At 39.5% G+C, this 19886-nt stretch overlaps 2 protein-coding genes and 1 long non-coding RNA gene across 5 annotated transcripts; all 3 read right to left on the bottom strand.

Annotated features, from left to right (window-relative positions):
• Positions 1-3649: 3649 nt before the first annotated feature.
• LOC138913537 (uncharacterized) lies at positions 3650-5143 on the bottom strand. Of its 3 annotated transcripts, XR_011419307.1 has the most exons (4): positions 5063-5143; positions 4897-5004; positions 4557-4756; positions 4140-4501 (listed from the first exon to the last, which is right to left on the bottom strand). It is a non-coding gene; the product is annotated as an uncharacterized lncRNA (long non-coding RNA). The 3 variants fall into 3 exon arrangements; XR_011419308.1 differs by lacking the exon at positions 5063-5143 and having other exon boundaries at positions 3650-4501; positions 4872-5054; XR_011419306.1 differs by lacking the exon at positions 5063-5143 and having other exon boundaries at positions 4137-4501; positions 4897-5054.
• A 7167-nt stretch (positions 5144-12310) lies between these two features.
• On the bottom strand, positions 12311-17194 carry Obp83a (Odorant-binding protein 83a). Its single transcript, XM_017138043.2, has 5 exons — positions 17064-17194; positions 13375-13601; positions 13218-13293; positions 12528-12784; positions 12311-12460 (listed from the first exon to the last, which is right to left on the bottom strand). Exons 2-5 carry the CDS (start codon positions 13486-13488, stop codon positions 12443-12445), a joined length of 465 nt encoding a protein of 154 aa, XP_016993532.1. The 5' UTR covers positions 13489-13601; positions 17064-17194; the 3' UTR covers positions 12311-12442.
• A 965-nt stretch (positions 17195-18159) lies between these two features.
• Obp83b (Odorant-binding protein 83b) lies at positions 18160-18915 on the bottom strand. The gene is made up of 3 exons (XM_017138044.2): positions 18812-18915; positions 18674-18749; positions 18160-18616 (listed from the first exon to the last, which is right to left on the bottom strand). Exons 1-3 carry the CDS (start codon positions 18884-18886, stop codon positions 18339-18341), a joined length of 429 nt encoding a protein of 142 aa, XP_016993533.1. The 5' UTR covers positions 18887-18915; the 3' UTR covers positions 18160-18338.
• Positions 18916-19886: the final 971 nt, after the last annotated feature.

The raw sequence follows: 19886 nt of genomic DNA, 5'->3' as shown, positions 1-19886 counted from the left end.
CATGACGACTTTCAGCCAGGCAAAAGAATACCTGTCTGACTTTGAGTCTGACTTCCAGTCACAGGCCACAGGGCAGTCCAGTCATTCGTCAGTCGTCACGGCAACTTAACTGATGGTTCATAAATATATTTACAGCTGTGTTCATAACAATAGAAGCGAATGAAAAATGTTAAGGGTAATACAAATAATTGTATTTTGTTCGACCTTAATGATTTTTACATTAAACACATTTTTCAAGAAATAAAGCAAAGTGGAAATGAGAAACAACAATCTCCCAGGAAACAAAAATATATTTAAGAAGACTTGGAGTTATGGAATTAAATTGTCTATTACTATGAATGCAACTGTATACGAGAACATACATCATAAATGTCAGCGCCTGAAATTACGCATAAAGCATAAAGCCATATAAATGAGTCTACTTTAAGGCGCACTATATTTACGTACTTGCCGGGAAAATTGTCGCACTTGCGTGAAATATGTCCCCGTCCATAGAAGGCTGTACAAGTACATACATATTTTTATAAATTAATTTGCATAAATTATGGCATATGAGGGAGTCCATGTTGAAGCTAGGCCAAACGTTTGCTATTTATCAAGGCAGCGCAGCGCAAATTCCTCTAAATGTCTGGCTCCCAGCAACAATCACTCACTCATTCATTCATTCCATCATTCGACGCCCCATTCACTTCATTCCGCCACTCGCAATTTGCATTTTTCGCACGGGCATTGTCCGCCCTGTAAACGGTACCCTTGTAGCAGCCCCCAGGGGTGGAAAGTGGGTGGTGTTTTGGGGGTGGCGGTGGCAACAATGTTGATTGTCTGCTAAAGAGCATAAAGTCGTAATGGAGTGAAGCAGATAAACATAAAAATAGCATAGAATTGTGGGCACACAAAGGCACAGGCGAGTCGAGAAATGCGAAAGGAAATAGAAAAGCCGAGCTCGTAGAATGGAAAATGCACGCGTACGCGCAAATGTTATGGCCAATCACTTTATTTCACTTGTTTTCAATTTTCTTCATCGCTTTTTTTACCAGTCCCAGTTTTTTCAGGGGGTGGAATCACGTAGAGGTCATGCTAATCAGTGCGACAGCTTCCTAAACGATTCCGACCTCCTTCAGGAAAGTAACAGTAAACACTGTAACACTTTCCCATGCCAACACTAATATCGTCATAAAAAAGTTAATAACACATTTTTAGTTCTTAACGAATTTCCAATATATTTACCTATACTCTTTAAAGCAAATTGGTATGATTACCTAAGTTGTAACCCCTTTAACTGGTGGATGCTTTTCCCGCAGTGTATTCTACACCCCTCTACAACCCTCATGTCCCCAGCATAACCACAAAAACCATCGAATAATTGAGTCATCAAATGTTTGGCGCACCCTTTTACTTTCGGCTGCTCTCACCACTGCTTTGACAATTAACCGAACTATAAAATGTTTAAGTTTGAACACCTGGTTGGTAGAAAAACGTTTCCCCAAAATACCGAAATACCGCCGCACACAAACACAGACGAGGACACACGCATACATTTAAGCCAATTAGCATTTATGTGCGTCGCTGGCTGGCAGAGCAAAATGCGTTACATTTTCATCAAACGCACGACACTTTGTTTTAATTTGAGCAACCGCACGCACACAAACAAACAGAGAAACCCCCCACGCACACACATACTCACACACCCACCCATACAGTGACAGGCTCTGGTTTTGGTCTCGTCACGGTTTACAGATTTCCGTTCCCCAAAGGTCCTTGCACGGGATATTACATTGTGTTGGGCAATTCGCTTTTACTGTGATTAATTTAAATGCACCCCTTACTCCCGATCCGCCTGGATTTTTATTCTCCGTCACGTGTTTGGGATTCATAAATATCCTTGAGGCTCCCGCGCCGCAATTTTAAATCGAAGTGCTCATAGCGAGAGGACGGGTTTTGGCTACGCGCACAATTAGCCCTCAGTGGCAGACAACGCCTAGAGTTGCCGTGCTAATGTGGAATACCCTTGACTCGGCTTGGGGATTAGCCGTAAGGAAACGGAATCATTGTGCGTCTGGAATTTATATGGGAATCGTAATCATATATGAATTTTATGGGCATAGAAGACGGAAGGAGGAATAAGACACACCAAACATTCATAAACTATGATTATAAGCGAAGTTTTCCATTTTACATCTTAATTAGGGGTTGAGCTATAATTTTTGTACATCTATGCAGTGGGATATTATCTTAATTTTTTTACAAATTAAATAATTATTTGGTTACACATTTTATTTATATTAAGTTTGCAGGATTTTAATAATTTAATAAGCCTATTTTAAATGTTATTGATACTTTACCTCAACTGATACAAACCCAATGAAAATATTTATTTTGAGGATGAAAATTTAATTAGAACTCAAATATATATAAAGTATACACTTTTTATTAAGATTTTATTTAAAAAACATCCTGAAACTTAACTATTTTTACTGGAGTGAACCGTTTTAAATCCGCGTCTGTCAGGCAACCGATGGGAAAGTCTTTGGTTGCCTTGTGCGAGTGCTGAAATGCATTTGAGCCTGGTCATCCAATCCGTTTTCGCACCTCAGGTGTAAATCAATTTAATTTTTGGCTACTGGAAATCCAGGCCGGTAGAAAGAGGAGTATACATACTAACATATGAACATGTGCACATGTCCGGATAGCATTACCTATCTGATCCAGCGTGTGCGTGTGGGGTTTGGGTTTCGAGTGTGCGTGCAGCACAGATGATCATGCATCATAATCCAAAACCCAGGCTCACACGCACACCCTCTCATACGGACACCCACACACAGATACACATCAGTTGCTTTGTAATTAATTACTTCACACATTGACGCCGGCCAGCTTTGGGTGCGGGTATTCCCAACAACAACCAACCAACACAAATGTAAAGTTTACTCTCTGATTCCGATGGTGTCGTACACCCAGGAAAAATGCACAATACAATCGTTGATAACATAATTGTTAATAGATTTACCAACTAATAAATTCTTAACTATTAAATATTGGAATGTTTTACTTTACAAATATAAGCCAAATTTTTATAAAGCGACCTTTTATTATAGCATATATTCTTGGTTTTTGAGGACACACAAATTTTAGTTCCTAGGCATTTTTAAATTTTTATGTTATTTTGTACGTTACTTTTTTTCAGAGAGAGCCCGATGTTCTCCTGAAGTGATTTTTCCAAGTGTGATTTTGTATCTTTTGCTGCTGTTGCCGCTCATGCTAACTAATATTGTTACCAGCCTTTGGATAGTTAGCTGCATGTTTGGTTAGCTGCCCCTGCTGCTCCTCTCCGTTGTTCATATCGTAAATTATGTGCCATTTATGCGGCATTGGCTTGAAATGGAAATTTGTCCCATTTGTTGCTCGGCGAAACACTTGAGTATTCATATGGGAGCCCCGGCCTGTTGTTTGGCATTGATTTATGTGACCTAGTAAGTTTGGCTAAATATTAAATGAAACGTTAATGCTCTTTGTCCTGCAGATCCCCAGCAAGATGCCTTGTGGCGAGGGTCAACTTTAATTTGACTTATAATTAGGGATAGACCGCTTTGAACCCTGGCGAATAATGATGCCCTCAATTAAGCCAACAAAAGTTTGGCCCACAACCCGACGGAGCCGGCTGCAATTATACGCGCAGGCAAATTGAGTTAGCGCCTCCGACTTGAGCTGCATTGCCATGCATTTGAGAGTCGGTGTCGGGCGAAGAAATTATATAAAATATCCCGGCAACTGTGTAAGGTGAGAGCGGTTTGTTTGCTGTTTTTAATGAGCCAGAGTTGAAGAAAAAGCCTGATTACGGGGCCAACTTGCAGCGCAAGTGGCTTAATTATGAGTTGAAATTAGTTTTCCTTAAACGGAGGCCACCCTATCGCATTACGCACCGCACATGCGAGCTTTCTAATTAAACTTTCATGCCAAAAAGTTGCGCATTTGATTATGCTGCTGACCAATAAGTGCAATCATGTTGCAGCGGCAACGGCAATTAACTAACGGCGGATGACCGGCAAACAAACTGTTGGCTTAAACTCAAAAGCGGCAACAATTTATGCGGGCCAGGGCCACAACGAGTTGTGCGGCCACCAAAACAGCCAAAACAACAAATGCACCAGCAGCAGTAAGAGCAACCAAAAAACCAAAACGACAACATAAACAACTCGCATATGAGCATTTGGCAAGTTCGCTGTCCCATCGCCACTTCACGTACATTGTGGTTACCACATTGCAACCGAAACAGCCAACAAATAGAGAACTTTTTCTGGTAGCTGGTAAAAACCCTTCCATGTCCGTGGTATGCAAACATTTCGAACAAATAGTTAACTAATATTTCGAATGATGTTACCGTGCCCGAGCTCGCTTCCGCGTCGAAAAATATCTGTTCAATTAGCAGCTATTCAGCTTGTTCTATGATTGGCCTTTCACTTTCTTTCGGGGCTTCATAAAATTCCATTAAACACTTTTGAATCTAAAATGTTTACATTTAACATTTTCATGTAGCAACGAGGCGATTCTATTTCTACCTGCAAGTAAATTGCTTTTAAATTTATGAACAACACTTGCAATTAAGAAGGCCCGCTCTGATGATTCAACTTCTTTAAAAGGCCAACACGATTCCGCTCCTTTCCTCTGCGGCCAGCTGTCTTCAAATGTTCCACTAGAAGTATTTTCACACAGCAATTTTCAGACTAGCACAAGTGGCAAGCAGCAGCAGCATCAGGAGCTGAAAAAACGAAAACAAAATATTATGTAATTTTACATTCAAGTGAGCGGAAAATATAAATAAGCAGCAGGTGCTCATTTCCTGTTCCGCAGCAAACATGGTACAGTCAGCATACAAGCACTCGCACACCAGCTGCCCACCATGTCCTGGCCCAAAGGGCGAGCAGCGGGGAGGAGCGACGCATCCTCGTGAACTATGGCCAAAACACACAGGCACTCGGAAAAAATATTGCATATTGTCCGGAAGAGCTGAATGAAATTTTAAAAAATTCAAACTCAACTAAGAGAGCAATAATGCAGTACCTACTTAAAACTTTTTTTTAAAGGTATCAATATTAGTTTTACTTCTACTTATCTTGTTATTAGTTGTATTTGTATGGATGAGTATAGATCTCCTCTACTCAACCCAACAAAAAGTCGTCCAAAACAAAAACCTTCATATGAAAAACAACGTCAAAAAATTTTGTTTCATATGAAGTTTTTGTTTTGGACGACTTTTTGTTGGGTTGAGTACTAGCCCTAACTGAAAACTAGGTATAACATTAAATAGTTTATTTTTCATTTTTTTAAATAATCTGGTTAACTAGTAGTGAAAAAAAGCAAAAAATTTAAGCACTTATTGTTTACCATATTTACAAGGTTATATCGGATTATTAAGATTAAAATCAAATCTAAACTTTTTCATAAAATTCAATTTGAAAAAAAATTAAGAATATAGTTATATATTAAATTAAGTACTCATTTCTTCTAAAGTTTAAAAAATGAAATAATGTTAACATGTTATTTAAGGTAAATTGATTTTGTAGAAGATGTGCAAAAGGATTTTGAAACTATAGATAAATAAACAAGAAAAAGTTAACTTAGACAAGCCGAAGATTGCATACCCTTGCAGTTAAAATTACCTCTACTTCCTACAAAGCGTGGTACTTTAAAAATACGTTGGCAGCAAATCGAACCAAAAATCCATTTGCCCGTAATACGCCCCAAAATTCGGCAAATTACAGAATTTTTTCAACTTTTAGGTTTTATAAAAAACGAAGTTCAAGATGGGGATTCGAAGCGAACACAATTTTGTGGCATCCATCGAGGTAAATTGAGAAAACATTAGCTTTGTAACACAGTGTACTTAATCTAACCCAATGTTGCGATTATGATATTTTCAAGCAATAATCGGAATTTCTCCCAGTGTATACACACGATGCCCGTACCCTGTTTGTGTTTCTCCAGCGGAGAGCTGCGACTGCGACGAGTTCATTTATATAAATGCGTCGTCGTGGGCGGGAGGGGCAAGGGGCCGAGGGGCTTCGTCTGAGGGCGTCTGCCACGCCCACGTTGTAATGAGCCCGGAGCAAAAACTAAACAACTTCAAAGTGGACAAAGGCAATTACTTTGCCAGGTGTCAAATGTGTGTGCGTACGAGTGTGTGGTGCGCCGGTGATGACGACAGGTGAGTCCGTTGAGTACCTGTACCTGGTCAAAGTCTATAATTAACAAATGATTAATTATGCATGACTTTGGCGCCTTCGCTCGTTATCAACACGCCCACATCACTTTCGGACCGCCCGACCCACCAACCCACAGCCCCCTTCCGACACCCGTTTCCTGTGCCACCTCCGTAGTTTTCCGCAAACTTTTCGTAGCCTTTGATTCATTAACATTTTGGCAATGTGACTCCGCAGCCTTTTCTATAAACTCCGACTCCGAATCAGTCTCTTTTGGCCAAACTAAAGCAGGCCTAATGGCCTTGCCAGGTTTACGATTGCGTCTTGTTTTCCATTTGGCCGTCGGCTTATTTACATAGAACATGAGAGCAGGCAGAAGTCTCAGCACAATTTGCATACAATTGCAACAAGTTCTAGAGAGCCTGAGACAGGGTTAGGGATGGTGTTTCTGAGTTAATTTGTCTATAAACAAACCACAACGTTATTTGTACCACAACTTTTAGGTTTACCTTGAAATTTAAATTAAATATTTGAATCAAATTGAAATCCCAGACTTGTTATCTATGAAGAACTATAAAGAACTGTATGGAAGATCAGTGCTCAGCGATTACCACATACTTACATAAATATGTTAAATCAAAAACCGAAATTTGGGAATAGTATTTCAAGGTGCAGACTAGGAAGGGATTTTACAGCCGACAGTCACGACCCACTCACGAATACATCGCCATTGTTAGGTGAAGACCCCCGGGAGACACATAATCAACGAGCCGCTGGGACATACAGTGCATTCGGATTGGGTTGAGCGCACACTACCATGTCAGGCGGTAACAAGTCGGACACACAGGCATTAAACTATGGAGGTTAATTTGACTAGGGCCGCCGTTTGTGGTGCTGCCAGATGAATCGCCATGGGCTGACGTGGACACAATGCCGAGCACATTGCTCCAGTGCAACAATGCTGCAACAAAAGACAAAGGATAAGCTGAAGTATATGTGTTCTTGCGGGTGAATGCTTGTTTTGAAATCTTAGCAGTCCTGTTTTGTATTCCTATTCTGCGCGATATGTGTGTCGGGCAATAAAATGTCTTCCACTTCAAGTCGCAGGCTAGCCCGCCTTAAGAGGCAACGTTGCGTATGCGCAATTATTAAATGCAGCATAAGGCCATTTGGCAATGGCAACACGATGCAAGTGAGCGTAATTGCTGCCAGGACCCTCACCCTCCATGCTCCGCACTGCAAATGTTTTGTCAGTCGATGTTGACGCTATTAACATTTACTTGTGCTGAGTGAAAAATGCGAGGCAAATGAACCGTGGAAAACCCTAAAAAAGACTGAAAAAGGAGAAAACCAGATGACTGCAAAAACTGGGAGTTTAAATACCCTTTGAAGGTAATAGCAACATTGCTACTATATACTTTATGGGGTCGGAAACGCTTCCTTCTAGCTGTTACATACTTTTGCACGAATACAATATACCCTTTTACTCTACGAGTAACGGGTATAAAAACTAAAACATAACTCTAAAGGGTTAAAAAAATTTTTACTTTTAATGCTCAACTTAAAATATCACGATTTTTCCTTGTAAAGCCCCAATTAGTGGTTCAGATGACATAATGTTGACTTAAATTTGGCAATCTTTTCCATCATCATTAGTTGTAAAACTGGATTTTTTTGCCTCCACTAAATCTTTTGTGGCCTGCCGCTATCCAAGAAGAGTCTGCTCGATTTTAAACAATTTTTCGGCTTCTCGCTTCACATCTAACCGGGCATGCAAATCCGATAACAGCAAAAAATAAAAGATATGTATAAAAGCATAATAAAAATCGGCGACCACTACACAACATTGCCGGATGTAGGAAGGCCGGGAAGGGTTGGGTTTTCGACCAAGTGAGAGCTGATTGCTCCCGGCCTTGCGACCGAACCGATCCCCCACCCACAGCTTTTTTGCGATGCCTCAATTCAGTTACTTTGCTGCTGCTGCTGTCGCTGTCCAAGGGAATGTGTCTCTGTTCCTAAACACTGAAGGAAAAACTTACCGTAAAGGAAGAAAGTGTATAGTTCGGGTACCGTAAGTGCTATAGGTTTTATTTAAAAAATCACATTTTAAACAAATGTTTTCTATTTTTTTAAGTAAAATTAAAAAGTGTAATCGTTACTTTTCTATTTTTATGATAAAAGTTGAGAAATGTTGCAATTAAAAATAAAACTCAAACTTTATTTTTAGCAATTCTATGGGTAATATACATTTACAGAAAATTTAGTTATACAACAAGCTCGGTTTGCTTTTTTAAAAGATTTTTAATAAGTTGTATAAAACACGTTAGTCACGTTTTTTTTTAAATGTCAAGGAATGAGTGATACTTATCCAAAACTATTTCTCCACAACTCAAAAAATATAAATGATTCCGGATGTGTAAACTGCGGTGGATAAAAAAAAATTGCTGTATTTACGACTTTTTTAAGACTCTTCTAAGTGCCTGATTTTTGTTGTAAGAAAAATGTACCATAGTTATACCCCTTACTCGTAGAGTAAAAGGGTATATTAGATTCGTGCAAAAGTGTATAACAGGTGGAAGAAAGCGTTTCCGACCCTATAAACTATATATATTCTTGATCAGGATCACTAGCCGAGTCGATCTAGCCATGTCCGTCTGTCCGTCTGTCTGTCCGTCTGTCCGTCTGTCTGTCTGTATGAACGCTGAGATCTCGGAAACTATAAAAGCTAGAAGATTGACATTTTGCATGCAAATTATAGGAGTTCCTACGCAGCGCAAGTTTGTTTCAAACCTATCGAAATGTAGAAAAAATTTTTTAAATCGGACCATTCGTTAAAAAGTTACGCCGGATCAAAGTTTTTATCTTCATCTCCTTCGCTCTCCCTTTAGCTGAGTAACGGGTATCTGATAGTCGGGGCACCCGACTATAGCGTTCTCTCTTGTTTTATGATATGTTATATTTATATATATTTATATATGATATGTTTCACACTTATTATATTATCAAATTTTCTTATTACGTGTATTTTTATTCAAATTTGCATTGTAACTTGTTGCATTCAAAAACTATATTTATTTTTAGGATTTCTCTAGAAAACATAAAATTCATTTAAAAGCAGTTTTACAAAAATGCGACTACAATTTTTGATAGTGTGCCTATCGCTGCATTTCTGGATGGCACACTAATTTGATTTTTTATACAAATCGAGGGAAAATTCCCGCTCTTATTTCGTTATCGAGTTTTGTTTGTTAACGCTTAGCTTGGCGATTTTGGCGTTAGTCTCCCCTCTTTTTGCGTTACATGGAAAACAATTTTGATCGCTGCAGTTGTAGCGTGGTGACAGAAATTTGCATTCAATGTCAATTTATGCAAATCCTATTGCCAGACCTGGCGGGCACTTGCGGATACTTGCGGATACCGGCAAAGACAAGACAAAACTGTGGCCAATTGTCGAGTTATATGCTAATTATACGGCCATTGCGACTAACCTAAATTTTTCGCGAAAGCGAACACAAGCATGGGAAAATTTAATTCTGTTTGAATTACTTTTGCCCGGGAAACGACAGGAATAAGTTGTGAGTAAGAGCAAAGGCAAAAGCAAAAGAAGAAAAAAATCACGGGAAAATATGAATGGGTCGACCAACCGGTCGACCGGTCAGCCCGGGAAAGTGGGGAAAGTGGGCTCTCTGCTCGGGACGTGGCCAACAAAACGAACAATAGAGCGTAAAATAAGTGCAGAGGCAGCGGGAAGCGGCGGCAGCGTTTAGCGAAGAAAAAAACTTTGCCAACGCGCGGAAAATCCAACGAAATGAAAAATGAACAAAGTGCCCTAATGGCAGGGCACACGGCCGCTTGTACTCATTTCAAAAAATATAAAAAGAGCCCCCGCCCGCCGGAAGGGGGGAAAGCAAAAAAATCAGCTTCAATTGAACAGTTAAACTTCCATTAATTGTACGCCCGGTCAGCGCCACGTGGCCCAGTCTCCGCCCGTTAAGTTAAGTTCGTTGCCAATCCAATCGCATTCCACTGCCAACTGTGTCAGTTTCGAATTACAAATGCATGGACTGCTTACCCAAACAGGTCAGCCTGCAAATTCGCGGTGAATTGTGCAATGGAAGTGGAATCGCTTGGGGGGCGAATCAATTAGATGATTGTATCATTAGGAACAAAAACAGGCGCCCAGGAAATTAACCAACATTTGGGCAGCTAATTGGCTGCCTAAATGGCTCAAGCTGCTCGTGTGGAAATCCATTGAGGGTCCTGCTCCGTGTCCAGAATCCCGAGTCCTGAGTCCCATCCCGTCTCCAATGAACCGCACAACGTAAAGTGTCGTCTTCCACACTTCATTGAAGGCTGTCAAAAAATTTTCAATTTGCCAAATTAGTCCGGCAGATGTGTGGGCCCAAAAGCGGAAGATCCCGATACAGTATAAAAAATACTGCAACAAAATTAGTGCTTTTTATAACATTTAAAAAAAAGGATTTCTAATTAAAATGCTAGAAACCTAATGCAATTTTTCGAAGATCCTTAAAATTTTGGGAAATGTACATAAGTAAAGAAACCTTCAATGTCAAAATAGCATATAAAGCTAAAATTTTTTCTTTCCTATGTTTTTTATGAAGTTTGTAAATTTAATTGTAAAAAAGACAAAGAATAAAAAAATTTTTTAAATTTAAAATAATGTAGCATAGATTTTAATCATTCCTAATTATTTTTCTGTCAGTGCAGGAGCGGAAAAGAAATTAGTATTAAGTGAAATGTAATGATGACAACGCCAACTGAGAATCGCCAGCTGACAATAATGAGCTGGCCGGGCACAAAAGATTCCGCTTTCTTAAGCTCCTTTCGACAATTACAGAGATGAGAGCTGATGGGAAAAACCATTGGCGCAGTTAAGCGCATTTTTTCAGGCAAACTTTTCACTCAAGCGGCAGAGAAAAATGAAAACCAATACGCATAAATAATAAAAAGAGCATTAACTGTGGGGCGAGGGCGCAAGTGAAAACATAAATCATTGACTCTGAAATGAAAAGCTTTGCGCAACAAGTCGTCGAAACAATAAAAAACCAAATACCCACCCCTAAAACCCGCTCGGAAACCCATCTCGGTTGGTTCAAAGGTGCCAGCGAACATTTGACCGACAGCAATGAAATATATGTTAAATTGAAAAAAAATTAGAATTAATGGCTATGAAAATATGAGGACGGCGGAAGGAAAACGAAGTTTCAAGCCGCAGAAATATGAGAAAAATACATCAATTTGGATTTTCTTTAAGGGGAATTGTCACGGCCAAAAAAAGCATTACATTTCCGATTTAATAAAATCTCTTTTCGTGTGGTACATCACACCAGAGCTTTGACTTAAATGCATTGAATTCTATAAGCTGATTAAACTAAAATCGGCTATTAATTTATATTTTGACCAAGTTAAAGTTGGTAGTGATTTTTAGCTAGTCCGAACTAAGTAAGTAACAATTTATTTATTTCTTACTTATCCAGGCTTTGCTTTGTTAACTGTAATAATAAGTTTTTATTTCAGATGTGGAAATTCATAAATTTATTCAGTGGCATAATCCGCAGTCAATTAAAGCGTTATTCAAGAACCAGGTCTATTATTATCGTAATTATTTATTTTTATGAAAGTTTTTACTGGAACGCAACCAACTCTTGACTTGCTGTCTGATGCAAAGTGATTGATGCCCAATAAGATATTAAAGCCGGGGAATTTTTTGCCTCTTCCAGGGCCGAACTAATGACTCTCAAAGCCCCTGACCAGCTTAAACATTTATTTAAAATGTTTTTTTCCCAGGGCTTGGTCGCTTTTGACAGAAAATTGAAAGTAAAAAGCGAAAAACAGCAGCTCGCATGTAAATGCCGCAATGTAACACGCTTGTCGGCGTCAACAAGCTCGGCGAAGTTTTACGCATAATTTTATTTACACACGGTCGCAGGCACACAAGCGTGCACTCCTTCACAATGCGTATAAATTATGTCAAAAGCGCACACATGTGTATGTGTGTGTGCGGTCCTTTTGTGGCCCCGTTTTTTGCAGCACACTTTTCAGCGCATTGAGCGTTTCCCTTTTGGCAGTCGGCAAATAATTGAAAGCTTAGCTTGCATGCACAACTCGCCTACGTTTATTACTCGACAGCTATTGAAAAACTAGGAAAACTAAACTACAATATAAATAGCGCGGGGTCGTCAACGGAAAAACGGGAAAAGCGGAGAACAGGCTCGGCCAGGTGTTCAAGGCAAGAAGTAGTGCTGCAAAGAAAAAGGAATTGGGTCTCAGCTTAAGGGATTTGGCAGTCTGGGCTATTCCCATTCCCACCTTGGGATCGGCCTTCTTCCAGCACTGATGGAACCACCAGGCCTTGTGGCAGAGGGTATCGCCCTCCGGATGGACGCAGCCCTTCGACATGTCCATCAGTTTGTCCCGCACCGAAAGTGGAACCGTGGCAAAGAGCTTCTCCAGATGCACGTCCCCATTGTCGTCCACCACTTCGATCTCGTGGAAGAAGCAGTTCATGTAGCACTTGAGCTTCTCGTCCTCGTGGATTTCGCCATCGCTGAACTCCTTAATGGCAGCTGCAAAACAAATCAGAGTTCTTTTAATACGAATGTTATATATTTCGTAATAATTATATTTATAATGAGAAAAAATGTGCGGTTGGTTTCATTTTTCATTTTTACTTCTGTCTGTACTGAAGTCGTAATATTAAGCTATAAAATCGAGTTGAATAGTAAAAAAACAATAGTAATTCGAGATTACCTCAGGTTCCTACAAGTATATTTGACTAATAAAGCAAAATAGTTAAATTGCATTTTTTATAAGAGAACTTAATGGTTAATAATTTCATTGGCTTTTTAGTGTATATTTCTGTGACGTATTAAGTTGTCCCTAAAACCCAACGATGTAAATTTAGCACATGGCTAAGGACGCGATAAGTGCTCGCTCGCTATTCCTGCAATTATGGGCTCGCTTTCGGCCGAGGGCCTGACCATTGCCTTTGCAACTCACCCTCGGAGACGCCCGTCTTCTCCACACACGAGTCATGGAAGGGCTTGGCCATTTTCAGGATGCCCGGCGGTGGATACTGCAATTAAAAATTGTTGCTTAAGTGGGCGTGGCAGCGGGCGGAGGCGCAACAGCGCGGCCGGGCACTTCATTAACCCACGTTCTCGTCACGCTGCGCCGCAGCCGGCGGCAGGATCAGCGCTCCGCTGAGCAGCGACAAGGCGATTAAAAGGACAGACGCACTGACACGCCGACCAAAGCCATTCAAAGCCATTTTAATGTGGCTCTTTCCGTTTCGCTCCTTTCCGTCCGGTTCGTCCGTGAAACAGCAAAAATTGTTCCTGCCTCGGCCTTGTTTGCGAGTTCTGAATAAAACAAAAACAAGCCCTGGAAAAAATAAACGAGAAACGTGAAACAAAAGCGGCGATGCATAGCGGAGTACACGGCACAGGACGAGGGCAAGAAGGAAGGACAAGAATGAGAATCCGAATAAGGAGGAGGACGCGGATAGGGCTGTGGATGTGGATGAGGATGCAGATGCTGTTGACGACGATGTGCCACGCGTGACAGCTGGACAATGACAATGGGCGTGGCAGTGTGTGGGTACACTGAGGGGAAAGCATCATTAAAAGTCAACAATAGAATCCTTTACTCGAGCTGGTTTCATTCTCTGAACACTGTCCCTTCTCTTGATTATACTTCGAGAAATTCAATATGAACATAATTCAATTTCTTTAGATAAATACTGCAAAAATCTCTAGAGTTTTGAAATCCCTTCGAATGGTATCTAAAAGTAGGGGAGAGTGGGGGAATTTCGTCAGCATTTTTTCAAAGCTATTTTTTGTCCATCTTGAGACACGTTATCATATTTCTATTTTTATTGTTGAATGCGGTTAGCACCAAGCTTTAAAATGTGACATTCCCCTATTTTTTTAATTAGCTTGGTGATTTATAAAAAAATAAAATGTAAAACCAATATACTGGGGCAATCTCACCACACAGGGGGGTAAAATCACCACACAACTGGGGAAATTTCGTCACCTGAAAAATGTAGGGAGTTTAACGCCTGAAAATATGCTACACTGATCAAGCGTACCATTTTTGTTGACGTCCTATATTTGTTGCTGCTGCTGGTAGACTGTTCGTTAGCCAGCTCGTCAAATATAAAAATATGTATTTAAAATAGGTGCGAATTTACCCTTAGCGTAGGGTGTCGAAATTTCCCCAGACCGTACTTTTTTAGAAATAATTATTTTTCTTGCGAAATTAGGCGCGAAGTTAAAAATCACTGACGCAGAAATGCACATTATAGCACTGTGTATTATATAAAAAATCTTGGCCTTCTGTGCAAAACAAATGCATTGGTTGTGTCTGGCCGTCTTGAAGGACTAAAACAAAAAAAATATATATTTTTACGACTTATGGATTCCGAGATATTGCAGGTGACGAAATTGCCCCTGTGACGAAATTCCCCCACTCTCCCCTATGCTGTGATAGGACGTACTCTTTTTAAATGAATCTATCGCCAAATAAGGTTGCTGGATACTTTTGACGCTTTTTTTGGATTTTTTAAAACACTATATTTTTAGTTTTTTTTTATAGAGCACATTAACTTAAATATTAAAATAACTTTTTCAAAGTGTGCTTTAGCTTTTTCATCAAAATTGCTCAGAATGTAAGATTGTGTTTTTCTAAGCCCTAGCGTTTTTCCTTCCTTTTCGGTGTTGTTGTTGTTGTGTTTTCTTACATTTTGTATTTTTCAAAAGCCACGAAAAGCAAAAAAAAATCATTTGTTTCTTGCCAGCTCAGCGCACGCTAAATTAATTCTAACCGCTGATGGCCGAACAAAAAGCGACCGCCAAAACGGAAACGGAACTGTGCCCGAGACGTCAGCGAAGTCGTCACAAGTCTACAATTGTCGTGTTCCGTCTGACAAACACATGCCCACGTGGCATGCCCTTCCATCCTCTCCGCCCACCCTATGCTGCCGACTCTCCGGCCCACCCGTTCCTTGGAATCCTTCGCTCAGGTCGACTGTGATATATTGCCTAGCCAAGGATTCGAGGATTCGGGGATTCCTTATGATGTATGATGGGGCGCAATGGACATTTTTCACATGCCAAGTGAAGTTCACTATTATTTGAAAGTGAAGAACATATTTTTTCTAAAGTGAATGTACTGATTTTAAAATTATTAAAAACGTCAAGAAAAAATTAAATAATTAAGGAGTTAGTTTTTTTGAACTTTGTGAGATTTTGGACTTTTAAAATCCAGGACCAAGACTATATTTTTATTTGAACAAAATAATCGACGTTAGCGATGGCTTTTCATAGAATATGTTTGAAAATTTGGAACAACATTATTCGTTTTCTATATGAGATGAATTTGATATATTTGCTTAAGTAATTTGATCGTTTTACCGGAACTTAATTCTAAACATAAATGTTGATCCTTATTTGAATTATGTATACTTACATAAAAAAACAAGAAAGGAAGCTAGCTTCGGCCAGCCGAAGCTTATATACCCTTGCAGATCATTCCTATTAATTAACAAATCGCAAAAATGTTCAATTTTCTATTTCTCATTATTTCTCATTAATTTCTCATTAATTTTCCGATCGTTCCTATGGCAGCTATATGATATAGTAGTCCGATTTTTAAAATAATTAATTCGAAATTTAGAAATATTTAAAAAATAACATCCCCAAAAGCAGAAGGTGATATTTCAAAAAACACCGAAGCTAGAATTTTTTTAACGTTTTCTTTTCCGATCTTTCCTATGGGAGCTATAAGATATAGTTGTCCGATCCGGTTGGTTCCGACATATATACTACCTGCAATAGAAAGAAGACTTTTGGGAAAGTTTCATACCGATAGCTCAAAAACTGAGAGACTAGTTTGCGTAGAAACAGACAGACGGACAGACGGACATGGCTAGATCGACTCGTCTAGTAATGCTGATCAAGAATATATATACTTTATGGGGTCGGAAACGTCTCCTTCACTGCGTTGCAAACTTCTGACTGAAATCATAATACCCTCTGCAAGGGTATAAAAATAGGTTACTTACATAAAAAAAATAGGTTATTTATTCTTATATTTTTAAGGTATTACAAAATGTTGCTTTTAAATTTGTTTTTGTATTTAAGAAATATTGTTGAAAAAAATTTTTTTTCTAAGTTATTAAATGAACTTAATAAATAAATTGTAGCAGAACACAATTTTAAAAGGCACAAGAGCTACAAATTGTTTTTTTTAAATGAAAAGTGTGAGTGCTGGCACCGAACTTTTGGGTTCGTGTATTTAAAGAATTGGAAATCCAAGCCGAACACCAATCTGCTCACACTTCGCAGCGGATGCCAGGGTATCAAAATATAAAATTTCCTATTCGTTCGCTTCTTTTGAAATTGTACAACCGAAATACACAAAACAAAGACTTCAACTTGTGCACAACTGTCACTTTTGTTTCATCAAATGTCAACGCAACAACCGAAACAAAGCCACAAAACGACATTCGCCCCTCAACTCACACACTCGCACAAAAATGGAGGACGAATGCGAATGAAATTACAGCAACAGCACATTTTTGTAGTATGAATGGAGGTTTGTGCAAATACGTATACGTATCGCAGTTGTGTGCGGCAGGAACGATGGATGGTTTTTTAATTGCCATTTCAATTTTCGTGTTGCAACGCGTCGTTTGCCTATGCTTGGGCAACCTTCGACCTCTCATTCGCCTTCGTCCTGGTGAAAAGGTGGTTCTCCCCATTTCCCAGGTCCTTTTCCTGTTCAGCAACTGGCAGCTGGTCCTTCACCCTACCATTCTACCAATTTGCCATTCTACCTTACCGTTCACTTTTAGCAGGAGTAGTTATTTCGAAAATTCGATACTGCACACACACGCCACGCAAGAATTGTTTGACAACCGCAGTCACAATTGAATTTGCTTTATTGCCGTTTGCAGCGTTTGGCTTTTATATTGATTTTGGCCAAGCTCACAAGACCACAACTGACTGCCGCACGCAGTTATCGGGCCAATTGACGCTTCAGGCCGAGGCGAATGTCTCTATAATGGCATCGCCCATATAAGTGCAGGCCCAACTCGAGGGCCACGCCCTCTGGCGTGTCTCTAATCATTAGACGGAAAATTCCAGAGTACACTCGAAATGGTGGTCTTCGGAAAATAAAGCGACCGTCATCAAATTTGTCTAACTAATTAATAACAAAATATTGAGAATTCCCATTAATTACACTTATAAGTTAAATGTTAAAAATAAATGTCAGTGTTACAAAAATTATGTTAATTGTAAAACGTGTAACTTTTGAAAACTTTAGTTATCTTAGATTGGCATGATTAAATTAAGTAATAATTAAATTAAAAGCCGATATTCAACTTACCATACTTAAATCAAATAATGGGACTCAGCAAGTGCTCCCGTTTAAATTATTTTCTTAGTGTACAAATGTTTTGTGGGTCAAACCAATGCAGGCTAAATCAACTTCCGAGGCAGACGAGGCGAAAGAAATGCAAAAACGGAAAGTTCCAGGCTGCAAAAGTAATCAAGGTAAAGCAATCCCCACAATGGCCAGTTGGAGCTTTTGTTGTCCATCCAGGCTAGACGGACAGATTCTGTAAGTAGCTCAATATCGGAGGGCTCTACCTGAGTGGAAATCCACTTGAACTTGTTCGATTGGATGCAGCAGATGCTGCCTTATCTAAACAACCAACAGGTAAATTAAAGCTGGGTGGTAAACGAAATCAGCCAATTTATTTCCCTTCTATTTTTTGTTCATTTCTAAAAATAATTTGAATTTCTATAACAAATCTACATTTAAATTAGCTAAGAAGAATTCCCATGCCAATGAAAACAAAGGCATATTTAAAATACAATAAAAAACTAAAAATGCAATAAACAAGTTAAAAATAATACAAAAAAAAAAACAATTCTGCTTTGAATTTAAAATATTTTTCTAAAATATTTATTCTTTAGTCCCGGAACCATTTATTTATGAGTAAGCATATTACGCAAAACTTCTACAACTGGTCTTGAATAATTGATAAGTTTAATTTTCCCGCCGGCAAGTCCGCTTAGAACCCCTGAAATGTTTCTCTTAAATAAATATTTAGACCAAGAAATAGTGGACAGGGTCAGCCTTCTTCCAGCATTGATGAAACCACCAGGCCTTGTGGCACAGAGTATCGCCCTCAGGATGCGTGCATCCTTTGGAAGCTTCCATCAATATGTTCCTCAACTTTTCTCCCGGAATTGCGTTAAAAAGCTTTTCCATGTGGACATCACCATTATCGTCGACCACCTCAAATTCGTGGAAGAGACAGTTCATATAGCATTTAAGGGCCTCGTCCTCGTGGACCTGGCCATCGCTGAACTCCTTGATGGCCTCTGCGGATTTCTAATATTTATTTTCAGCCGAAAGTCTCGAATAGAGCTATGACTCACCATCAGTTACGCCCGTTTTGGGCGCACAAATGTCATGGTAGTGCTTTGCCAATTTGAGGATCGCTGGCGGAGGCCACTGAAAATGAATACCAAGATAATAATTAGTGATTGGAAACTTTTGTTTTAGCCGGGCCAAACCTCAGCATCGCGCCGCGGTTCCTGGGCAGCGGCACAGCCAAACAGGAATAGCAGCAGGGCCAGGTATTTGATCATTTTGAAACTACAATGACTGGCCCGAGGGCTGGGACGGCCCTTTTATGAGATTGCCGGGGACTCCATTTCAATATTCAACGCCGTGATGACTGTCATTAGAAAACGCACACTAATTGCAGGCTGCCATTTGCAATCGAATTGCGAATCCATTTGGCAGCACGCAAGGCAAATGAATAAATGACAGCCCATACAGAGCGGCAATTGATAGCCAACTGCCAAATGGAGAACTAAAAACTAGAAACACACAAATTAAGCAATGATTGTATGTGGCCGGGACCTGCAATTTTCGGAGTGTCATCCCCAACACGCCGAACTGGTTCATTGCGATCTGTGCTGGCATTTGGTTTTGGAATACTTTATTTCTGTGGGCGTTGCAGCACGCACGCATTACGAGTGTACGAGCTTTATTGTGCGGGGGAAACATGTCATAAAAGTCAAATATCGCTCCACCAAAAAACGTATGTCAAATTCAATTCCAATTTGCGTTTCTTTTGACACGCCGACATCAGCAAATTCGCGTAGACAATGGGAAATATTTGAAATACTGAAAATAACTCAATTGCCTTGGAGTTGAGCACTGAAAGGTGCCATCAGTCAAGGTAACTACTAAAAATATATTAAAATTGTTCAATCCACTCTGGATGAGATTGGAGATTGAAAAGTGAATGCATATTGTTATGAGTAAGAAATACAAGCGCTCTAATTTAAAGAAATTAAATATCGAGTTTAAAATAAGGAACGCAGTAGATTTATGTGTCGTAGATTTTGTACTTTACAGTTGTACACTCAGAAAAAATACTTTTTAAACAAAGGAAGCTAGCCTTGACTTTTAGAAAAAAAATGTCTAAAAAAGAAAAAAGAAATTCAGGTATAGTATTTCCAAGGTTAAAAAAGAAGAAAATAAAAATCGGGAATTATGCCGGTTACACCCCTACCCCTCTGACAGTGCTTGTTGTTGCTTCCCATTTCGTAACTTATGTCACGATCAAATAAAAACACC

This window comes from Drosophila takahashii, chromosome 3R (genome assembly GCF_030179915.1).
Source record: "Drosophila takahashii strain IR98-3 E-12201 chromosome 3R, DtakHiC1v2, whole genome shotgun sequence".
Taxonomy (NCBI): domain Eukaryota; kingdom Metazoa; phylum Arthropoda; class Insecta; order Diptera; family Drosophilidae; genus Drosophila; species Drosophila takahashii.
This window is presented reverse-complemented; position numbering and strand designations above follow the sequence as displayed.